General features: G+C 43.1%; 1 protein-coding gene across 4 annotated transcripts in view; it reads right to left on the bottom strand.

Annotated features, from left to right (window-relative positions):
• The window catches only part of DENND5B (DENN domain containing 5B), a 192,078-nt gene that overhangs the window by 99,053 nt on the left and 71,728 nt on the right, over window positions 1-21,297 (bottom strand). For 2 of the 4 annotated variants that reach the window (XM_019489454.2, XM_019489455.2), the window contains one exon: window positions 5,190-5,299. In XM_019489454.2, the coding sequence (XP_019344999.2) occupies window positions 5,190-5,299 (110 nt within the window). Of the gene's footprint in view, window positions 1-3,396; window positions 3,547-5,189; window positions 5,300-5,484; window positions 5,512-21,297 lie in introns of those variants that run through there. The other 2 variants (XM_019489453.2, XM_059726481.1) reach the window with 2 other exon arrangements.

Raw genomic sequence — 21,297 nt, 5'->3', positions numbered from 1 at the left:
TGCTGATAACGTCAATTTTCCTTTTATTGATGCCAATCCAATGTGGACTGATATATTGGTGCACCTATACATTTCTTTGAAACCCAGTGCTAGGGTGATGAATCAAGACCTCTTCCAGAGATTTCCTGCAGGATTTGATATAAGGTAATGAATATGCAGGGGAAAATATTTTAAATTGTGAATTAGCATGATATTTAATTGTTTAAATCAATGCATTTTTAAAACCAAATATTAAATCTTGCTTTGGACCTTTTAATAAAAAAGGAACCTTCCAAGAGAACTCAGTGCTCAAAAGATGAGACTGGACTGAAATGCTTTTAAAGATCTGCACCTAGCCCCAACACAGTAGTAGTAATGAGGGAACGGCAGTGCACTGTCTCACCCCGACTATGAAGTATCATGTCTAGTGACGGAGGAGGTCAATAATGATAACTCATTAAGCATGGCCACATTCTTAAGCACCGGCTCACCTTACATACCATGATCAGATGGCAACCAAATTTCATCTACCAGCAACCCATCTTCTTCTCAAATTAGCAATCCAATGAGTCACTAAGACCAACCCTGATATGCTGCTCTCAGAGTTAATACATGCAGTAATAAATGGCCCAGAGGCAATAGAAGGATTTAATTCAATTGATGGGCTTTGCTGACAAACCATGAAATTGCAGCTCAAGGCATTTTTTAACAGCATCCACACATTCATTCAAAAGGTTTATAGTTTTATTACTGAGGCACTAACAGCAACTCTATATTTAAAGTGTTATTGAAAACTTTCAAGTAGCAGTAAAATCCCTGATTCACAATTTAAACAAATTCAGTCTACACAAATATGACTCTAAATTTTTACTTTTGCAGCTGACCCCTTGGACAACCAAAACAGGGAAATAAGTAGGAGAAAGAACAAGCTGGAGGGTGCCTAGTTCACAACGATGTTCAACCTAGAAGGGACCAGGCCCCAAGTTCAGGTCTACAGCTTTGCTCCCACTGGGGCAGAAACTACCACACTGTACTATTCTATCCACTTTTCCAGGGACCGAACTTATGGGGCAGAAGCTTAGCTTTTTAAAGGAGCACTAGGTAATGTCTAACTTGTAGCATGGTGCTTACACCACAGTACCAAGAAGTGAGAGAGAGAAACTGGTTCAAACCCTCTCTTGTGCAAAAGTAGAAAAAAAGAGGTTAGAATTCAGGTTTCCAGCTCCCTAGGCAAGTGCTTTAATTGCTCAGCTACTGGGACTAAAACACAGAAAGGTCCTTCTCCTTACCTCACGTGCAGTTGCTTTTTTCATAATAAACTCAGGTATGCACATACCCATGTGTATTTCTGGCCAGCTTGTAGCTTGCTGTACATGCTCAGTTTATGCAGGCAAGCCTGTGTCTCCACAATGCAGGAGGAACAGAACCAGAAACCATGCTTAAGTGGCAAAAACACCACGGGGCAGTGGAGATTGCCCCCCAGCCTGGCAGCACCCAGTGAGTCACAGGTTTTGTTTTTTTTCAAAGTGCCGGGAGCTGGGGTGGGTGGGGGATGGGCCTGGGTGATTCAGAGATTCAGCAGCAGAACCAAATCACTGTCCCCTGAATTGGCCGAATCCGAAGCAAATACTAGCCACTTCGTACAGGCCTACTGGCTATCCCCTGCCTCCTGCCACCAGACTGGATGAGACGAGGCTGCTGCTGCTGCTGGCCCCAGGCAGCAGCAGTATTAGTCTTCCCTGGTGCTGGGTGCTGGCTGTGCCCAGCTTTGGTCCCAGGTGGCAACAGCAGCCTCCTGTCACCTGGCACAGATCCAGGGCCCCATACCCTCAGGAGGAGTCTTGCACAGCTCCACACCCTTCCCTGGGGTGTGGGCCCCTGGACCTGCATGCCGGATGACAGGAGTCTGCCGCTGCCAGCAAGTATGAGTTTTACTTTCTGCAGTTTGAGGTGCAGTTTCTGAGAAACCTCTGCATCTATCTCCTTGAAACTTGGCAGGCTTCATGCCCTCAGAAGGGGCTACCATCCTTGCAATTTTCATCTCAATCAGGCAAGAAATGACAAGGGTATAGGCATTTTCATGAATTCCCATTATAGCCTATGGGCAAAATGTCAAAATGCGTCGCAACAGTGAAACAGTTTCAACGAAACAAAACAGGACAGTGTTTCAAAACGAAACAACAAAGCAAAACATTGTCCCTTCGAAATGGCGAAATGGATGTCGAAATGAAATGATGGTGTTTTGCACAGCCCTACTATGAACCTGGCTTCAGGGCAACACCAGCCTCTTTAGTAAAAAACCCAGCTGACAGGTGGGCATGTCTGTGCTGTGAGAAGTAGTCCCCATACAAGTCCTTACCAGAGACCAGTCACAAGAGTAATCTTAAAAAACAAACAACCCCCCAAAAAGCTGCTGTACGCCCTACCATCCTTTTTCCAAGCCTGGTTTCATAAGTTCCTTAGAAGAATTGCATCCATGTATTTATTTCAGTTTATATAGAAAAATAAAAGAGATACTTTCCTATGCTCTACATGACATTGGCAGGCTATTAAACGTAATAAAATGAAGAACGTAAGAGGATGGTACAACTTCATCCACAAAATGTTAGTTGAAAAAATTGGGGAAGAAGAAAGTCATCTTTACTGCAGTCATATATAAAAGTAGTAAGCAATTCAAGACTAAATACTAACAGACATGTTCTTGGCTTTGAAAGAGTTCTGCTATCAAGCTGAACATTTATATTGTACCTATTATTAGAATTAATTTGGAAATAATTCTGCCTACTTATCGTTGTTTTCTAATTAGGGGTGTTTGCAAAAAAAAGGTCGGAGTTCAGCAGAGGACTTGCATCTTAAGAGCTGGGAAGAAGTAGGTGGGATGAGGCAGGATTTTCAAGTTTGGGGGCATCATTTGGGGAAGCTGCTGTTGTTTTTCCATCTGTGGGTTGTTTGTCATTTACTGAAAGTCACTGAGCCTTTCTGAATACAGCAGGATACAAAACTAAATTATAATAATACACATTTAATTTTACACATGCAAAGAGTCCCTTTGACTTCAGCGAAGATATACATGCATTTCCCTTGCTAAATCAGGACATCAAAGCTAGGAACTGTATTTAAGCTTTTACTGCCTTCTGTACCAAGGCAGTAAAAGAAAGAATCACTATTGGCTGCTGTCGAACAGTCACAGAAGATTATGATCTTAGGTACAGATAATTACAATAAGCAACAAATATGTAACACATACTTTTTACTGTAAATTATATCTTTAGTATTTAATCAAGGGAAAGCAAGTGTGGCCTACAGATAGAACGATTTCATAGTGTGAATGGGGTTGGATTGTTTAATAACAGGTTTTCATACAGCATTTGTAATTCCTTTAATATTTAGCAGAGACAGGATGCTCTGATAGGTTACCTTTCACAGACTTGGATATTCTTCTTTCCTAAAGAGAACTGCCTTGTTGTCCACCTTATATAAAATGGAGAGGCAACGGATGACAAAACCAACACAGCAGGGAAAAGACCAAAAAGGCCAATAATAGTCTCAATTAAGGGGCAATTTTTCCCCATAGGTGATGTTTTGAGGCTGTGGAATCAGAAAAAATATATGCCTTAAACTTTGATTATTTTAGTTATAAGATGACATAACCGCTTTGTGTAGAATTGCTGGCTCGGTACAGTAGAACAGATAAGGGCAAGTGTTTGTTCTTTGTAACTCTTCTGCAAATGCTTCGCTCACCGCGGCCTTGAAGGTAGAAAAAAAAGTATGTACAAAGTAGATTTCCAGGTGCAAAAAGGAGGTTTGTGAACTAACCCTATCTCCCCCATAATTCCCATCCTGATAACAGCAAAGAAATAATGAAGTAATATTATAGCCGCTTTTCATGCTAATTTCACTATATGATCACGTGAGTTGTAAGCGACTGTTAAAAAGTATATAAGCCTCCTGATTTTGCTCTTGGGGGGGGACCCCTTCCAAGTGCTTGGGAAATCCATGTCACTTTGGAACTCCCCCTACAGCTGTAGTTTCTTTTGAATAAAAGCTTCTGCTGACCTGACCCAAAAGTACTCTGTGTGTGTTTCCACGACAAGGCAAAACAATTCTAGAGTTTTGCAAAGGATAAGGTAAAAGCATATTAATACTGTCTATAATATTGCTGCTTTTGTTAGAACGTATCAGGTATGGAAGTACACTCTTAGATGACTGTTACAGCTGAATTTCGTTTTTAAATTCAGCTCTTGTAGGTTGATCTAAAACCTGATGCTTTTTTTTCTTTTGTACACCATTAAAAAAATCAGCCTTTCCACAAAGTATCTGATGGTATATTGGGTAACAATTATGGCTTTTACTTCCAGATACCTCCCATTTTTCATTGCATCTACTGGCCTTTGCCGTTTAAAGACAAACGTTAACAGCTTGCCTACTAATTGGCAGAAGCAGCCAAACCAGTATTTTGGGTGCTACTAAATTAATTCACTTTGCCCGAAGTCTGTCCTGACCTACCCAAAGTCTTTCATTGTCCTTATTGCTCTGCATTTGGGAACAGAGACAGCATGGAAATTTATGTGCATCATTATTTAAGAAGAATGACAGCCAGGAGTCTGATGCTACTTTTTGTGTGTGTATGCTGTACAGCAGTGCCAGTGTTAATTAAAGTTGCAATACCTGAAATTATCACAAACCTTGTAATATCTGATGCTATTCTTAAAGCAGCTAAAGGCAAGTGTTATCCAACTATCCAACTTTTTTTTTTTTTAATTATGATTACAGAAAATCCTAAAAATGTGAACAAAAAGGAACAGTTATTCTTTAGACAACAGAATGCAAAGAATACACATCCTAATGCTGCAATACAGATGCCATTAAGTTCTGTCCTTCTTGCACTGGGGGCTGAAATGCAAGAGTATTCCAGGTGCTTAGTTTAAAAAAACCACAAAAAAAAACCCAAACAAAAACTCAAGCCACTACACACACACAGTTCTCCTCTAAATATATATGCTATCACTATATATGACCATATGTCTCTGTGCCTTTAATCAAGAAGTGTTCATTTTAAAAAGGGGAAAAACCCACCACCGATACAATCATTGTTATAGTATTAGAATGTTTCAGAAACGGTTCAATATATTGCAGGACAATCTTCTTGGTTGCAAAATGAGATGTCAAGACACTGGGAAACAACGTGTGGACAGAACAAACACACGTACCATGTTCACTGCATCTTGATCAAAGGGGTTCCATTCTATATTCTGAGGAAAATGTGCCAGAACTTTAGACTTGAAAGTTCTTCGTATGGGACTCTGGTCAAAGTTCTCTCCTGCAACAGACGAAGAGATAACAACTTGTCATAAAGGAGCCATTTCAAGATATCTGTGCTGTGCCCATTTTACTTAGTGGTTGAATGAGCAGTTATGGAAAGTTTTAAATACGTTTTCACTTCTTTTTAAAAAAACAGCTCAGGAGGAATTATGAATAGGAAGTATATATTTAGCCAAATCTTACCTTCATTATTTTGGCTCAAGATCAATACTGCAAAAAAAAAAAAAAAAGTAATGTGTAATGCACTAATATAGTCTATCTTACCAGTTAGTGCCTTGAATTTGATTTCGGTTAGAGAAAGAAGGAAAAAATTCCTATTTGAATTTATTAAAGAAAAAAAATCTAAGAATAATACAGCCTCCAATGTTTTCAGCTGTTTACCATTAGAGCCTAGATAAAAGAAGATGGCCATCGCTGAAAGATTATTCAAGCAATGGGGAAACAGAATATTTCCCTCAGGTTCCTCAAAATGAGTCTTGCAACTGACTTGCACCTGCAGACTGCTAAGAAGGTTTAGGTAGGGATTCACTCTATAGATTTTTCCTGCCAGCAGAAGTCCTATGAAAAGGTTTTATTTCTTGTGTGAAATTAAGTTTGCCATAGTTAACAGTGTGGGAACACCAGAACTGGAGTTGAATTTCTAGCCAAAATTAGCCAAACAGCATACAAATACATTTTTCAAGCAGCAACTGTTAATGGGATTATAGCAGTAGGAAAGCACTACCATAAGCAACACAACCATAAACATGAGAATTACAGTACTACAATGCTCTCAGACTCTTGACCAGGGAAAACTATACCATAATAAACTCCTTGAAACAAAAGGCTGCTTCATAAATATTGTTAAAAAGTTGGTAGTCAGCTTTGCTAACTGGCTAGCTAAGACCATGATGACAACACTGATGTCCTAGAAATACTTGCCACAAAGAACTGCAGAATTACATTCAGCTAAAAGCCTTCTGTTGCAACAGTCATTAGGTCCCTCTACCTTGAGGAACATAACCCACACAAATATCTCCCCCTCAACCAAGACACTCACTTACAGAGCAGCATTCATTATTTCTAAGATAACATTGTGAACCAGTAATTAATATCAGGGAATTTTTTACATGTACAAAATGAAACACACACCACACAGAGTTATGTATATGCAAAAGGATTCTCTAAAGGTGGCAATTAAAGATTTATGTGAACTTCCCAAGAAAAACCCTTATAGGTAAAGTAATGTAAACAGCTTTAGTGACCCGATTTGTAGACTCAGCATTTAGAATGAATGTTAAAGTAAAAGTAACTTAACAAAAAGCCCTCCTTCAATATGAAATGCAAAACTCTAGAACTCGATTCAGAGATGATACCTTTTATTAGACCAAGTAAGAAATCGCCAAAAAAAATTCTGCAAGCTTTCGGGCACACACCAGAAAAAGATTTTTTTTTTTTTTTTTTGCAATTTCTTAGTTGGTCTAATAAAAGGTATTATTTCTGAACCAAGAGTTGTAGAGTTTTGCATTTCTTTTTGTCAGACCAACACAGCTACCAAATACATCCTCTTTCAATGACACATTTAAGGTTTAGGTGTTCTGTCAAGACAGGGTTCCAGATTTGCAGAACATTTGAGTAATAATTTGCATGTTGGTGAAACTGCCCAACGGCTGAATTCCAACTCCCAAATAGCTCTGCTGCTCCACCACCACAATGCACTTTTGGAAGCAAATAATTTCTTCTGTTTGACTGAAGCAGCACAAAAAGTAGAGAAAACACCACCATTTAGTATAAGAACTCTCCAGTATGTGTGTGAGAAAGTATACTAAGGGTTACAGCAAATAGGAGCCAACTTTATACCTCCTCTCACCCCATCAGAGGGTTTTTAGCAAAGCAAGGCAGTGGAATTAGCCTCAGGAGCTAGCCAGATAAAGGAGGAGCTATGACAGTCATTCTGATAGTTGTCCTACCCCCACCCCCCCCATGCCCAACATACGCTGGAGGCAGCAGAAATCATACACTAACTGTAGGAGTCTCCAAGGGCTTTTAAATACACGGATATTGTTTCATAAAAAGGCTCCATTTCTAAAATTATGATTTACTGTATTTTCTTGAATCCAAGATGGTCCTGAATTTAAAGACAACTCCCCCAATAATTAGACTTTATACATGGAAAATGCATAAGTTTGTTATAATGTTCTATGTATGGAACCTCATTTTTGGATGAAGTCTTTAATTCATCCCTCCAATGGGGGGCAGGCAGTGGGGAGGCAGGTGGTATGGGGAGCTTGCCCCATTCTTGTGCCTGCCCCCTCCCCACAGTCTCTGTTCCCTGCTTGCCCCTAAGTCTCTTCTACCCTGCTCTGCTCCCCTCCCTGAGTATGTTCTGTGCCAGGAGGCTCCATCCCCATTCTAGCTTGGGGCATGGAGCCCAGCCCTAGCCCAGCCCCCATAGCAACCATGTGGGCTGAATGACACTGCTACAGGCTAGGCTGGGGGCATGCTCAGTGCCCCAGGCTGCAGCATGCATGGAGCCTGCTGGCTCAGAGCAAGGATGGGTGGGGGGTGGGGAAAAAGGAGAGAAGTAGGCAGGGGAGCAGAGGGGGGTGGGAGTGTGCACATGTGTGCGTCTGTCTGCATGTGCATTCAAAGGCAATGGGAGTGGAAGGGAGCAGGCAGTAACTGAAAACTTGGTCAGACCCCAGGTAGGGGCTGGAGCCTAGGCTGCAACTGCTGTCTGCCCCAACATGCTCATACACAATTCTAAGATGAGGGGATTTCCCCTGTTTTTTGTTAAATGGCATAAAAAAACCCCCATTTTAGAATCAAGTGCATACAGCAGATCAGTGATCAAGTAGGAATTTCTAGAACACCTGTAAGCATTATCTAGACAGTTAAATTAGCTAGTAAGTCCTGCATTCATTCTCAAAAAATGGCTGCACTAAAAAGCATCTCCATGAAACACAAAAACTTAAGCTTTCTACCAGTAGGTTTTGCTCTTACTGTGCCTGGGAAGAGAAAAGCTTCATATCACAATGATGCAGGCAAATTTACTGAGGCAGGGATGCATGTTGAGGATAATATGTGGTAGAAACTGGCTAGAGCCAGCTTGCCTGCTGTTGGGATCCCTGAGGCCAAAGCACTATCCTAGCAGAAGCATGACTTAAAATCTCCAGGCAGGAAATTCAAGGTGTCAGCTACAATGGACTAAATGAAAAAAAACCCCAAAAACAAAAAAACCCCAAAACCATTCAATTGCTCAAGTGACTAGCTCAGAACATTTTTCTAACTGCTAACCATTTTATTGTGCTCCATATGCACTAAAACTAATAAAACCACAGAATGCATCTTTAATATAGCTTTCTGGCAAGGAGGGATCTCTCCTTCAGGAAAGCTTTGGTTCACAAATTGTTTGTTGATGTTTTGGAGTCATTCGCATACACATTTCCCACTGATTCTTGGAATTTTATAAAAACTGATCTGTGAATGGCCTAAACTGTAGGTACGTTATCTTTGTGACTAATGTCTCTCTGATTAATTGATGAGAAAGAGGCATGAGAACTCCTTGAACCAAATTTAAGATTAAGTTTGTTTGGCTTCAGTCCACTAGCTTGCAATTAAAACTTAAAAGGTATGTAGGTTCCTTTCACATAAGGCAACCTCAGAATCAAATTGTCTGCAAAAAGGCCTTATACTGCCAATCTTACACATTCAGTTATGCTTTATAACCCAAGTAATCCCATTAGAATCAGAGTGTTTGCAAAGCAAAGTATTATTGAGCAGGTGTACAGGTGGCAGATTTAGGTCACTGCAGATAGTTTTGATGGCAAAATTGGTTCCTAAAGGAGGAGGAAGCACAAAGAACATCACTGTTGTAGCAGGCAATAAATTATGTCAAATGCTGTTATTTGATGGACATAACTGTAACCTTATCAACAAAAAATTATGACTGGTCTCTGCCAGCAGGAGACTACTGGAAGATTTCAATCCTAGTCTCAAAATATAAGTACATTTGACAGAAACAGCACTTGAGAATGAGCAACGAAAAAATTTAACATCTGTAGCCACTTGTACATCCTTTCCTCCCATCTGCCCAGTGTGTTAAACACCTCAAGCAAGGCATGGAACTAAGTGGCTTCATGTCATCAGGCAGATGGGACAAGTGGAATGGAAACACTGGGAAGTGTTTATACTGGATAAGAAATCTCCCAGAAAAAGGAAACATAGCTTTCAGAACTAATTCTGGAATCAATCTGTCTGATGTTCTTCAAGTGATCCCAAGTTCCTCATTGCGCTCATGCGACTGATAAAATTAAAGCTTTCTGTACAAGTTATAGTGATATTGCTTCCTTAAGCAAAATCCTGCCCTCTTATCTGGAATTAGAATCTGGTGTTGCAGGTTTCCTTTTACTGTCAAGGAATGAAAAGTCCAGCTGCTAAGTATTTGGTAAATGCTTAACTAAAATGAGAACCACTACAATTGTATCATCCATTTACTCTCATTAAGGCTTATGGAAGACAGAGCTATTGAAGGTTTCCCCTAATCAGGTTTGTGACCTACCGGTGCCTCAAGTTCCAGTGGAAAGAGAACGTAAGTGTTAAATTAACTCCCGGAGGAACCGGCTTCTGAAACAAGAAGCTTGTTCAGCTATATAAAGCCTGCAGTCACATTTTGTATTCCAAAGTTTATATAGGCCATTCTTTAAACCAATTTAAATTGGCATTTGAGTCATCTGAAAGATACACACCATAGAGTGGTCATGCCAATCCAGTTCAAAAGCTGTTGAACTTCACTTGTAGAGATGCTAAGCACCCACAATTCCCACCAAGTAAAAAATGTTAGCTATTGGTACTTAGCACATCTGAAAGTTAGTTCCCGTGTGCCTTTGGTTACATGCCAGTGAACTTTACAAGAGCTTACTCTAATAGTAAGCATTTCTTAGAATATGATCTGCAAAAAGTAAAATGAACCAGAGATTTTTGATCAATGTGACAGAGCAGAAGGCCCTGCAAGGTGACAAAGCATTTCAAAACAAATACTTGATCCTCAGAATGCTTTCCTCACATGGGACTTTCCAATACCTGCCAGCTCTGAGCGATCTTTGGCACTATGACTCTATTTACCATGGTCACTGCCACATACAGAGAAGGCTTTCAGAGCCAGCATATCTTGCAGAACGAACTACCATATTTACTCAAACAGGAAAGACAATCCTGATAATAAGATGATCCTGCAAATAAGTAGTTTCTATATATTAAGAATTTATAAAATGTTATAATTTTCCAGATATAGAATCTAAATATTGGAGGTTTGCCTTGAGTTTGTCCCCGTGTACTGCTACACCAAGGAAAATAAATCTGGGGGGTCAGATAGCTCCTGTCCCCTCTGCTTCCCCCACCACTTCTTTCTTCTGTAGCCCCTTCCCCCTCTCCTTGCTGTCAGAACCTGTTCTCCCTGAGAACACAGAAGTGAGGAGCAAATCTGAAAACAATGACCTTGACATTAAACATAGCTGTAGTAGTTTGTAATACATAGATTTAGTTCATCCAGAACTGATTCAGGTTACCTTTTCTCAAAACTGCTGCAAGTTTTAGCACAGGTAAATATATTTAAACAGCACTTTGACAACTGTTTATATATAGCACAAACTGGGCACATCTATACAAGATGCCTTCATGCTCAGTGGATGGTTCTACTGTGCATTGTGTCACAAAAAATGTTCACCTTTGCTCCTGTGCATTAGTGCAGCTACTGTGCCTTTATCTACTACTTCATGTTAGATGTACTAAACTTAACATGCAGTAGAAAAGGTGCATTAATGATTTTTTTGTTGTTGTTGTTGCAAAAGACAGCCACTAGGCATTATATTAGTCCAAATTCAAATGGCTTGTGATTTACTATATAGTTCATTGGACTGGGCCCCAGAGTCAACTGGACTTCAAGCCACGGTGACCATACAGCTCAGCACTGTTCAGTATGTGTGTGTACTCGAGACACCTCCCCCCCCCCCAAGAATCGACATGCTAATTAGCTCCCACTCATGACTGGAATTGTGTGCTCTTGTCACAAGTTCTGGGATGCTCCAAAAATGTATATGCAAAGAAAGGCACAGGGCAACCTGGTCCAGCTTCACCTCATGTAGGGCAGGGTCACACTAATCATATGCAACAGGCTGAGAGAAGGGGCAAGAGAGGGATTTTGGGTGAACAGTTTGGGACCCCATTTGGTGATGCTTGCCAGACTTTTAAGGCTGGTGAAAAAACAAGAATAATTGGAAATGGGAAAGAAAGGCACAGCTCAGCTGTGGGAGTGAAGAGGAAGCCAAAACATATGCAATGTAGAAGTTCATAATGACTTGAAAAAGAGGGGGTTGCTGAGGGGGACTGTGCTCAGTGGGCAGTACCATATATTTTGCTTACATGGGCTGCACTATCCTTTTTAGGATCCATTTTATGCCCCTGGGGCCTTAGGGCTGAGGGTGAGCAAAATCTGGGGGTATCTGAACCCCAAACTCCTTGGGTCTGCAAGTAGGATGCCTGCCAAAGGATTTGGAAACAGCTGAAGCCCCAGGTTGGGGTGGAGGATGTTTGCTGGTCACATGATCCCTGAATGACTCATGGATTTGGTATTGATTTGGCTGGGAACATGAAAAATTTTACTTTAAACAAAAAATCATCTGTTTTATGGCAAAGGAAATACCATGACCATGAAGGTGGAAGGGGAAAATACCCTGACTAAGGTAAAGCAATTAAAATGGCACTCTGTACTGGATGGTTGCACGCTTGTCTGCTTGCAGACAGGACTCCCTATGACAGCCTCATAGTTAGCTTCCCACTGCCCAGCTTCCAGTGGGAGGATCTCAGCTACCTGCCGACTTTATGGAACTGGGAGACCTCTCCGTAGCTTGCTCCTGCGGCCATACATCTGAGGGCAAGCGAAACTCATGGGCATCCGAATCCTAAGCCTCCAGGCTTGGGCTTGCATGTAGGCTGCCTGCCAAAGGATTTGGAAGCATCTAAAGACCTAGGCTGCGGTGGAGGATACTTGCCGGTAGCAGGGCCATATATGGTACTTGAATGTTTCAAATGGATTTGGACCTGATCTGGCTAATGTGACCTGGGACACAAAATAATTTCCTTAAAAAAAAAAAAAAAATCTGTTTTATGGCACCATGGGGAGAGTGTCAGGGCTGGCTCTGTGTACACACACACACACACACACACACACTCTGTCCCCCGTCCCCCCCCCCCCGCCATCAGCATTTCTGGCACCAGGAAAGCTTGTTCCAGCCTCTGACTGCTGGCCTGGTATTTCTGTACCTACAGGGGGAACAACTGCTCCCCCACTTTTTTTTTTTTTTAAAGGGCCATACACAAAAAGGGTTCCCATTAGCATGTTTGTTCAACATGGCCCATATGGTTATTCTCAGCCTTGGCTGGATTTAATCAGCTTCATAGTTGGTCTCCATTACTGAGCACATGTTGTTTTTAGTAGCTGTTTAATAATAGTCAATGTATTTAATAAGGTTTCCTTGTATGCAAATGTATGACAAGGGTCGTCGTCCCCCACCCCCCGTCCCATGCTGATTGGAGGGGGAAAAAAACCAAACAACAAAAAACCCTTATCCTTTATGTAAATATAGTAAGTTCCCAGTTTTACCCAATGAGTTGCATATGCAAACACAAAGAGCTCTAAGCAGGGACCAGAACTCAGGTCCCTGCTCCCAGTTAAGTTCTCTAACTACTAACTAGAGTCATGTTCAAGCTTTCTCTCTGCCCTCAAGAAGCCTGGGATTCTGATTCAGTTTAGGAATCCTTGTTGGAGGATTTTGATGAGACTTAGGTGTGAGGCCGAAAAAAAAGTCAGGGTGCTCAGCGGCTAGTGCAAGGCAGTCCTGTGTTCATGAAACAGCAGAACTTTTCATGGTGAAAGCACAGACAATTATGAACAGATCCAAAAAACCCACATAAATCCAGGATAAGCGCCCAAGTTCTAATGGTCTCAAATGGAAAGTTATGCACAAGCCTGGAATTCACAACAGGAAGCATACTGGGTGGGGTACCCAAGCTAGAAGGTTGAAAATGCTGAAGAGAGTGTGTCTGAAATCCTCTTTCCTTCATGTAGGGCTGCAGGGGCACACCCAAATTAGATATCTATGAAATTTAAATTCATAGTCTGAAATTCACACCCAGGGTTAGGCAACTCCTCTTCCTTTTCCATAAAAACAACTGGCTCACTCTTGTTTTAAAGGACGGGGTTGGTAGAGGTACCCATCTTTACCCTAACAATCTAGCAGTTAGAAAGTGCCATCCTGAAAATCACAGACCTGAATTCAATTTCCTCCTCAGTCCGAGCTGGTTTAAACCCATATCTTCCAGCTGAGGAGACTGCCCAGTCCATCAGGCTAAAAGCTAAGCTGGACTGAGGTCACCTTTTACTTTCCCTGTTATAACTGGGCTACTGTACAGAAAATAATGCAAGACAGATTAATTCAGAGAGAAAAAAAGTAGGAGGGAACCGGACTTCAGCCCAATGAGAAGGATACTCCCCTGGGTGGAAAAAGTGAGTTCTGGGTATGCTTATGCATTTTTCATTAATGGGTAGATATTAAGGTGCATAAGTGGTTATACTGGCATCTTATGGATCAACCATTTGGGTTTTGGCACCAAGGGCACCTACACATGTACAGTGAGGCTGCTCTGATGCACTATAATTACAATGCATTGGAGCAGACTCGATTAATCAAATCTGCTGGAGCATGAATTACCATGCTCCAGCATCATGTCTCTCAGTGTCCCCATGCTAAAAAGTGGCAGCAGAGGTGCTTTAACTAAAGCTCATTTGATGAGTGGTTGTTCCTTAAGGAGATGATACTCAGGGCCCAAGAGGTGACGATCCCAACTAGAAGCAAGGGAGGCAAGAGTGCCCAAAAGCCTCCCTGGCTCACCAAGGATGTCCAGGAATGCCTGGTTGCCAAAAAGGCGGCGTACACCCGGTGGAAAGGGGGGGCGATCTCCAAAGAAGAGTATACCTCCACTGCTCAGGCCTGTAGGGGGGCTTTTAGGAAAGCTAAGGCGGACATAGAGCTAGGACTAGCGTCCAAGATCAAAGATAATAAAAAGTCCTTTTTCAAATATATAGGGAGGATGAAGAAGGCACTGGGAAATGTGGGGCCCCTGCAAGATACTCTGGGCAATCTGGTGGTCGCGCCAGAGGAGAAGGCAGACCTCTTTAACAAATTCTTCACCTCCGTTTTCTTGTGCAGGGACAGGGACTCCCCCACCGTGATTCAAGACGGACTCGAGGGGAATGCCTCAAGAGCTAAGGTTGAGGACCGGGTTAGAGTGCCACTGGAGGGGCTGGACGTGTTCAAATCATCAGGTCCAGATGCTCTCCACCCCAGGATGTTGAGGGAGCTAGCAGGGGTTATTGCAGGGCCCTTGGCACAGCTTTACAAGTGCTCATGGTGCTCGGGTCAGGTGCCAAATGATTGGAAAATGGCCAATGTGTTCCCCATCTTTAAAAAAGGGAGGAGGGAGGACCCGGGCAACTATAGGCCCGTCAGTCTTACCTCAATCCTGGGGAAACTCTTTGAGACGGGCCGGCATCGGGAATGATGCTCAAGGGCAACCACCACGGTTTCATTAAGGACAGGTCATGTCAGACCAACCTGATTGCCTTTTACGATCAGGTCACAAAAGCATTGGATGCAGGTGTCGCCGTGGATGTAGTTTTTCTGGACTTCAGCAAGGCCTTTGACACTGTCAACCACCCCATCCTCATTAAAAAACTAGGTGACTGTGGCATTGATGCCTACACAGTCAGATGGATTGCGAATTGGCTGAAGGGTTGTACTCAGAGGGTGGTGGTGGACGGGTCATATTCGACCTGGGGGGAAGTGGGCAGTGGAGTCCTCCAGGGCTCGGTCCTTGGGCCCGCGCTGTTCAATTTCTTTATCAGAGATTTGGACGACGGGGTGAAAAGCAACCTGCTCAAATTTGCTGATGATACCAAAACATGGGGAGAGGTGGGCACATTAGCAGGGAGGGAGAGACTGCAGAAAGACCTGGATAGGTTGCAGGGGTGGGCTAACAAAAACAGGATGCGTTTCAATACTGACAAGTAGTAACCAGCAGCACACTTATAAGATGGGAAACTTCCTTCTTGAGAGCACGGAGGCAGAAAGGGATCTTGGAATCATTACTGACTCCAAGATGAACATGGGCCGACAATGCGAGGTCACGGTCAGCAGGGCTAACCAGACCCTATCGTGCTTCCACAGGTGCATCTCAAGTAGGTCCAAGGAGGTGATCGTCCCCCTCTGCGTGACACTGGTCAGGCCGCAAGAGATTCATAGATGTTAGGGTCGGAAGGGACCTCAATAGATCATCGAGTCCGACCCCCTGCATAAGCAGGAAAGAGTGCTGGGTCTAGATGACCCCAGCTAGATGCTCATCTAACCTCCTCTTGAAGACCCCCAGGGTAGGGGAGAGTACCACCTCCCTTGGGAGCCCATTCCAGACCTTGGCCACTCGAACTGTAAAGAAGTTCTTCCTAATGTCCAATCTAAATCTGCTCTCTGCTAGCTTGTGGCCATTATTTCTTGTAACCCCCGGGGGCGCCTTGGTGAATAAATACTCACCAATTCCCTTCTGTGCCCCCATGATGAACTTATAGGCAGCCACAAGGTCGCCTCTCAACCTTCTCTTGCGGAGGCTGAAAAGATCCAGTTTCTCTAGTCTCTCCTTGTAGGGCTTGGTCTGCAGGCCCTTGACAATACGAGTTGCCCTTCTCTGGACCCTCTCCAGGTTATCCGCATCCTTCTTGAAGTGTGGCACCCAGAATTGCATGCAGTACTCCAACTGCAGTCTGACCAGCACCCGATAGAGGGGAAGTATCACCTCCTTGGACCTATTCGTCATGCATCTGCTGATGCACGATAAAGTGCCATTGGCTTTTCTAATGGCTTCGTCACACTGCCGGCTCATGTTCATCCCAGTGGACTCCAAGATCCCTTTCCACCTCTGTGCCACCCAGCAGGTCATTCCCTAGGCTGTAGGTGTGCTGGACATTTTTCCTCCCTAGGTGCAGCACTTTGCATTTCTCCTTGTTGAACTGCATCCTGTTGTTTTCTGCCCACTTGTCCAACCTAACCAGGTCTGCCTGCAGCTGTTCCCTGCCCTCCGGCGTGTCCACTTCTCCCCATAGCTTTGTTTCATCTGCAAACTTGGACAGAGTACATTTGACTCCCTTGTCCAAGTCACTGATGAAGACATTAAAGAGTATCGGTCCAAGGACCGAGCCCCTGCGGGACCCCACTGCCCACACCCTTCCAGGTTGAGACCGACCCATCCACCGCGACTCTTTGGGTGCGACCCTCTAGCCAATTCGCCACCCACCGGACTGTTTAGTCATCCACATCACAGCCTCTTAGCTTGTTCACCAGTATGGGGTGGGATACCGTATTGAAGGCCTTCCTGAAGTCTAAGTATACGACATCCACCCCTCCTCCTGTGTCCAGGCGTTTCGTAACCTGGTTATAGAAAGAGACTAGATTGGTCAGGCACGATCTGCCTGCCACAAACCCGTGCTGGTTTCCCCTCAGCATAATCTGCCCTGCCGGGCTCTCACAAATGTGAGCCTTGATAATTTTTTCAAAGACTTTACCAAGGATGGAGGTGAGACTGACCGGCCTATAGTTGCCTGGGTCCTCCTTCCTCCCCTTTTTGAAAATGGGGACCACGTTAGCCCTTTTCCAGTCCTCCGGGACTTGGCCCATGTGCCATGAGCATTTGAATATTCCCGCCAGTGGGCCAGAGCGATGTGAACAACATTGAGAGGGTCCAGAGGAGGGCCACCCGCATGATCTGGGGCCTGCAGGTCAGACCCAACAATAAGATGTTACGGGATCTGAACCTGTTCAGCCTTCACAAGAGAAGGCTGAGGGGGGACCTGGTGACCGTCTATAAACTCACTAGGGGGGACCAGAAGGGTTTGGGGGAGACCTTGTTTCCCCTAGCACCCCCCGGGATAACAAGGAATAATGGCCACAAGTTGTTGGAGAGTAGGTTTAGATTAGACAGCCGTAACAACTACTTCACAGTCAGGGCGGCTAGGACCTGGAACCAACTTCCAAGGGAAGTGGTGCTGGCTCCTACCCTGGGGGTCTTTAAGAAGTGGCTTGATGCCTACCTGGCTGGGGTCATTTGAGCCCAGTTTTCTTCCTGCCCAGGCAGGGGGTCGGACCTGAAGACCTACAAGGTCCCTTCCGACCCTACTTCTGTGATTCTATGATAAAGCACCCCCACTGCCATTTTTCAGCATGGGGATGATGATACACATGACATTCTGGATGCTTTAATTAGAGCAGCTCTCAGAGCCACTCTAATTAATGCTCCCCCACCCCCCAAGCATGTGTATAAATGCTCCAAAAATTATATCCCTACAGATATTAAACACCTAAAAATTTGGGGGCAGGTTCTGAGGATCACACTCCTGAACTCAGACACCAAATTCCACATAATTTTAAGTCCAAAGGGTTGATCTGGATCCACAGCATCAGTCCTCTTTTGGCACTGACTGACTCCTGTAGTGCTACCCTGAATCATTCAGCTGAAGGGAGCTTTATATATTAGGACCTCAGTAAATGTGGACAGAAAAATCCTAGAGAGCTTTTTCATCAAAACCAGAACCTATATCCTTTTCCATTTGGTGGCAGCTTTACTATCCTACCATTACTATCTAATTGCCAAAACATAATCAACATGTTGCCACCACCTTTGCTTCAGAAGCAATATTAGGATCATAAGAAAGTAGGATGGAACCTCATCTAGTCCAACCTCATCTAGTCATCTACTCAAGGCAGGATCAACCATCCCAGTCAAGAGTCCATTTAAGCAGCACTTGAAAATTTCCAGGGATATAGAGTCCACAATCTCTATGTAGTCTATTTTGATGCATGGCCACCCTCACAGTCAGAAAGCTCTTCTTAATCCTCAACCTAAAAATTCCCTCTCCTTCAGTTTGAGGCCACTGCTCCTAGTCCTGTCCCATGCAGCCACAGGGAAAAGTCCATCTCCATCCTCTTTAGAGTCACCCTTTAAGTATTTGAAGACTGTCAAATCCCACCACCCACCTTCTCTTCTCAGACTAAACCATCCTACTTCTTCCAAGCTTTCTTTATAAATCAATCAATCAATCTATTTAACAATGATAGAGAGCTTCAATTGTCAGGAAAATGAATGTGCCTACATTTTTGTTGATAAAAATCTAGCCCGCACACACAGAAATGGCTGTGTCTGCAGTATCGAGAAAAAAATAACCTAAGGGATTCAAGGTTGAAAGGCCATAATCCAAGGAAATGGATAACTCTGGTAACTTACCTTCAGAGAAAACCTGCAGTGTCAGTATTTATCATCACAGCATCATTTAAAACAGTTTCTTAACCAATAATAAAGACAAGGACAGAAGGAAAAAGCTATGAACACACACCAAAAATTCTCAGAAGATTGCACCCACTTCATACTTCTACTGTGGAGTACCAAAAAGTATAATCATGTTGTATACTTTTAGAATAATTTCAATAAAAATGTAAACTGCACAGCTGCAGAAGCATGCCTGAGGTGGCTAAGAAACTACTGTGAGGGTGGAATGACATCTTTCAGCCAATCTACCAAAAAGGCCAGGGAGAAGGAAGGATTAGGAGGAAAATAGAAACCACAGTTCTTCCCAAAAAAGCACAGAACAGAATCAGAAAGAAATATAATCAGAATGCACTCTGAAAATAAACTGGAAAGTAAGGTCCCAGGAGGCAGAACCTTCTTGGCAAACATGATGGGACCAGCACACAAATAGAAGTGTTTTTTATTATGTGAGCTCCCACACTGCTAGTATTGATCTGAGCATGGAGAGAGATTTCAAATTTGACAGTATCTTCAGGCAGTAAGTGAATTATGATTTAATCTAATTAGTATGTACATTTTTAAATGCTAGCTTGCTAGATTCCAAACCATAATTAGCAGAACACACTGCATTTGAGCCTGCTTCACTTTTAAAATTGAATCTAGCTTCATAATCATTAATATCTCTTATTAGTGGCCTCATTACTTGCGCAGAGTAACAGCATATTCTATGAATGTTTCCTATTTATATCCGTGGCACCCCTGCTGACTAAGATGCCACTCAATGCTAGTAAAGTCATCAATTTAGCTTTAAATTGAGTCCTTTATCTATTAGGATATTAACTCATAGAATGAGAAATGGTAGCCATAATAAACAGGTCAGATTAAGCTTTACTGCAATTGGAGATGCAATCTTATTTAAAGATACAAAAACCCCAGCAAATCTTAGTTTAAAACATGTTAATTCATTTTACTGGTTTTCTATAGAATTTCAGTTAGTTCAGATTTGAAGCAAGCAGCTAGGTAATAGATGCTAGATCAAGTGAAATTGTGCTAATTTCATTTTAAGAATGTGAAGGAAACTCAGAAGCTGTTACATAAAAAAAAAAAAAAAAAATCTAACTGTCCATGTAAGGTTCACGATAAAGTCACTTGGGTAAAAGGTTAACAGAGTTTGTGCAATTGCCATTCATGACCAGCCTCAACTAAGCAAGAGTTTAGAACTAAAATTAGAAGTCTGAGGACCTAACATACAAATAATTTTAAATTAGTTGCCACAGCTCAAGCAGCCAAACAAAGATGCACTTTAAATATTCATATTCATGTCTTCCTGCCTGGAAGACTTTAACCATCAGTAGCTAGCTACAAGTTCTGAAACATGAACAGGAATGTATGTGGCTACCAAAATAAAAATACTTTCTACTTCCTTTAGAGAAATCTATTTGGAGCGTATCCAGTATAGTACATCATGCTGACAACTTCGTTAGCTGTCATTTCTAATTAAGTTTGTTCAGCATTTCCCAGAGATCTTGCTACCTCCCACTGGACTTCAGAACCAAAATCTACTGGACAACAGTATCACACCACATGAGAGGCAAGTGACACAATATTGAACAGAGTTGGTAGGAGGTCAGGGGGAGAAATGTTATGCTTAGAGGGGGTACAACTATGGGAGTTGCTGGATTGTGAAAATTAAGAGGACATAACTGGGAAGCAGCAATGGATAATCTCTGTTAACATTATACCTGGGGACATGCCATAAACCACTTAATATTTCAAAAATACTTAAAAGGACATCTTCCCCACCTATTCCTGCAACCATTACCTTAGTGACTTGCAGCTAGGACCACAGCAGGTGAATTAGTTCCTGAACTACAGTTAAAAGTATAAAGGAGGCCTTTGAGCCTTTTTATCATATCAGGCTCTTAAATGTTTGGTAAAACAGAGTGGAGTACAGCGAGTCAGCGACTACTTGTATGCCTTAGCAATCATATGAAAATATTTGACTGTGAACTTCAAATGTGCTATATAGCCTAGAACCTAATGAACAGGGATCCAGATTTTTCGTCTGCTGTGGAAAAATACAGATTTTCCCCCTTTAATGAAGCTCTGGGCAGGAACCGTCTCTGTGGTTTAGCAGGCAGAATCCAGTGCAGAAGGGAACACCATACTATTACGGCTGCCAAGGTGAGGCACAGCAGCAGCGGTAGTGCAGAGCTGTGCCCCCACTGTTGCCTGGTGGGCAAGGGGCACCTCACCTTGGTGGCCATGGCAGCACGGCGCTCTCTCCCATGCCAGGTATCACTAACTGAGCTGTGGCAATGGCTCCTCCCCAGAGCTGGTCCAGCCCAGCTGCAGCCCCACACCCCACTGTGGGCACAGAAATCTCAGGGTCATGTATCCCCATCTACCTTGTTACTTGTGTGCCCTCCTGCCCCTGCATGCATTGCCTGTGCCCACACTCCCCCTTCCTTATGCTCCCCGTTTCCCACACACTCACTCCCTTCCTCATACACTGTGGGGTGGGGGCAGCAGGTCAGGAGTGAGAGGCTCCAGCAGGGCTTGGGGGACTGTGCTTTGGGAGTGAGGGGCAATGGCATGGGCAGAGAACCAGTA

This window comes from Alligator mississippiensis, chromosome 4 (assembly GCF_030867095.1).
Source record: "Alligator mississippiensis isolate rAllMis1 chromosome 4, rAllMis1, whole genome shotgun sequence".
Lineage (NCBI taxonomy): Eukaryota > Metazoa > Chordata > Crocodylia > Alligatoridae > Alligator > Alligator mississippiensis.
The sequence above is the reverse complement of the archived record's forward strand: the minus strand, read 5'-3'. Positions and strand labels throughout refer to the sequence as shown.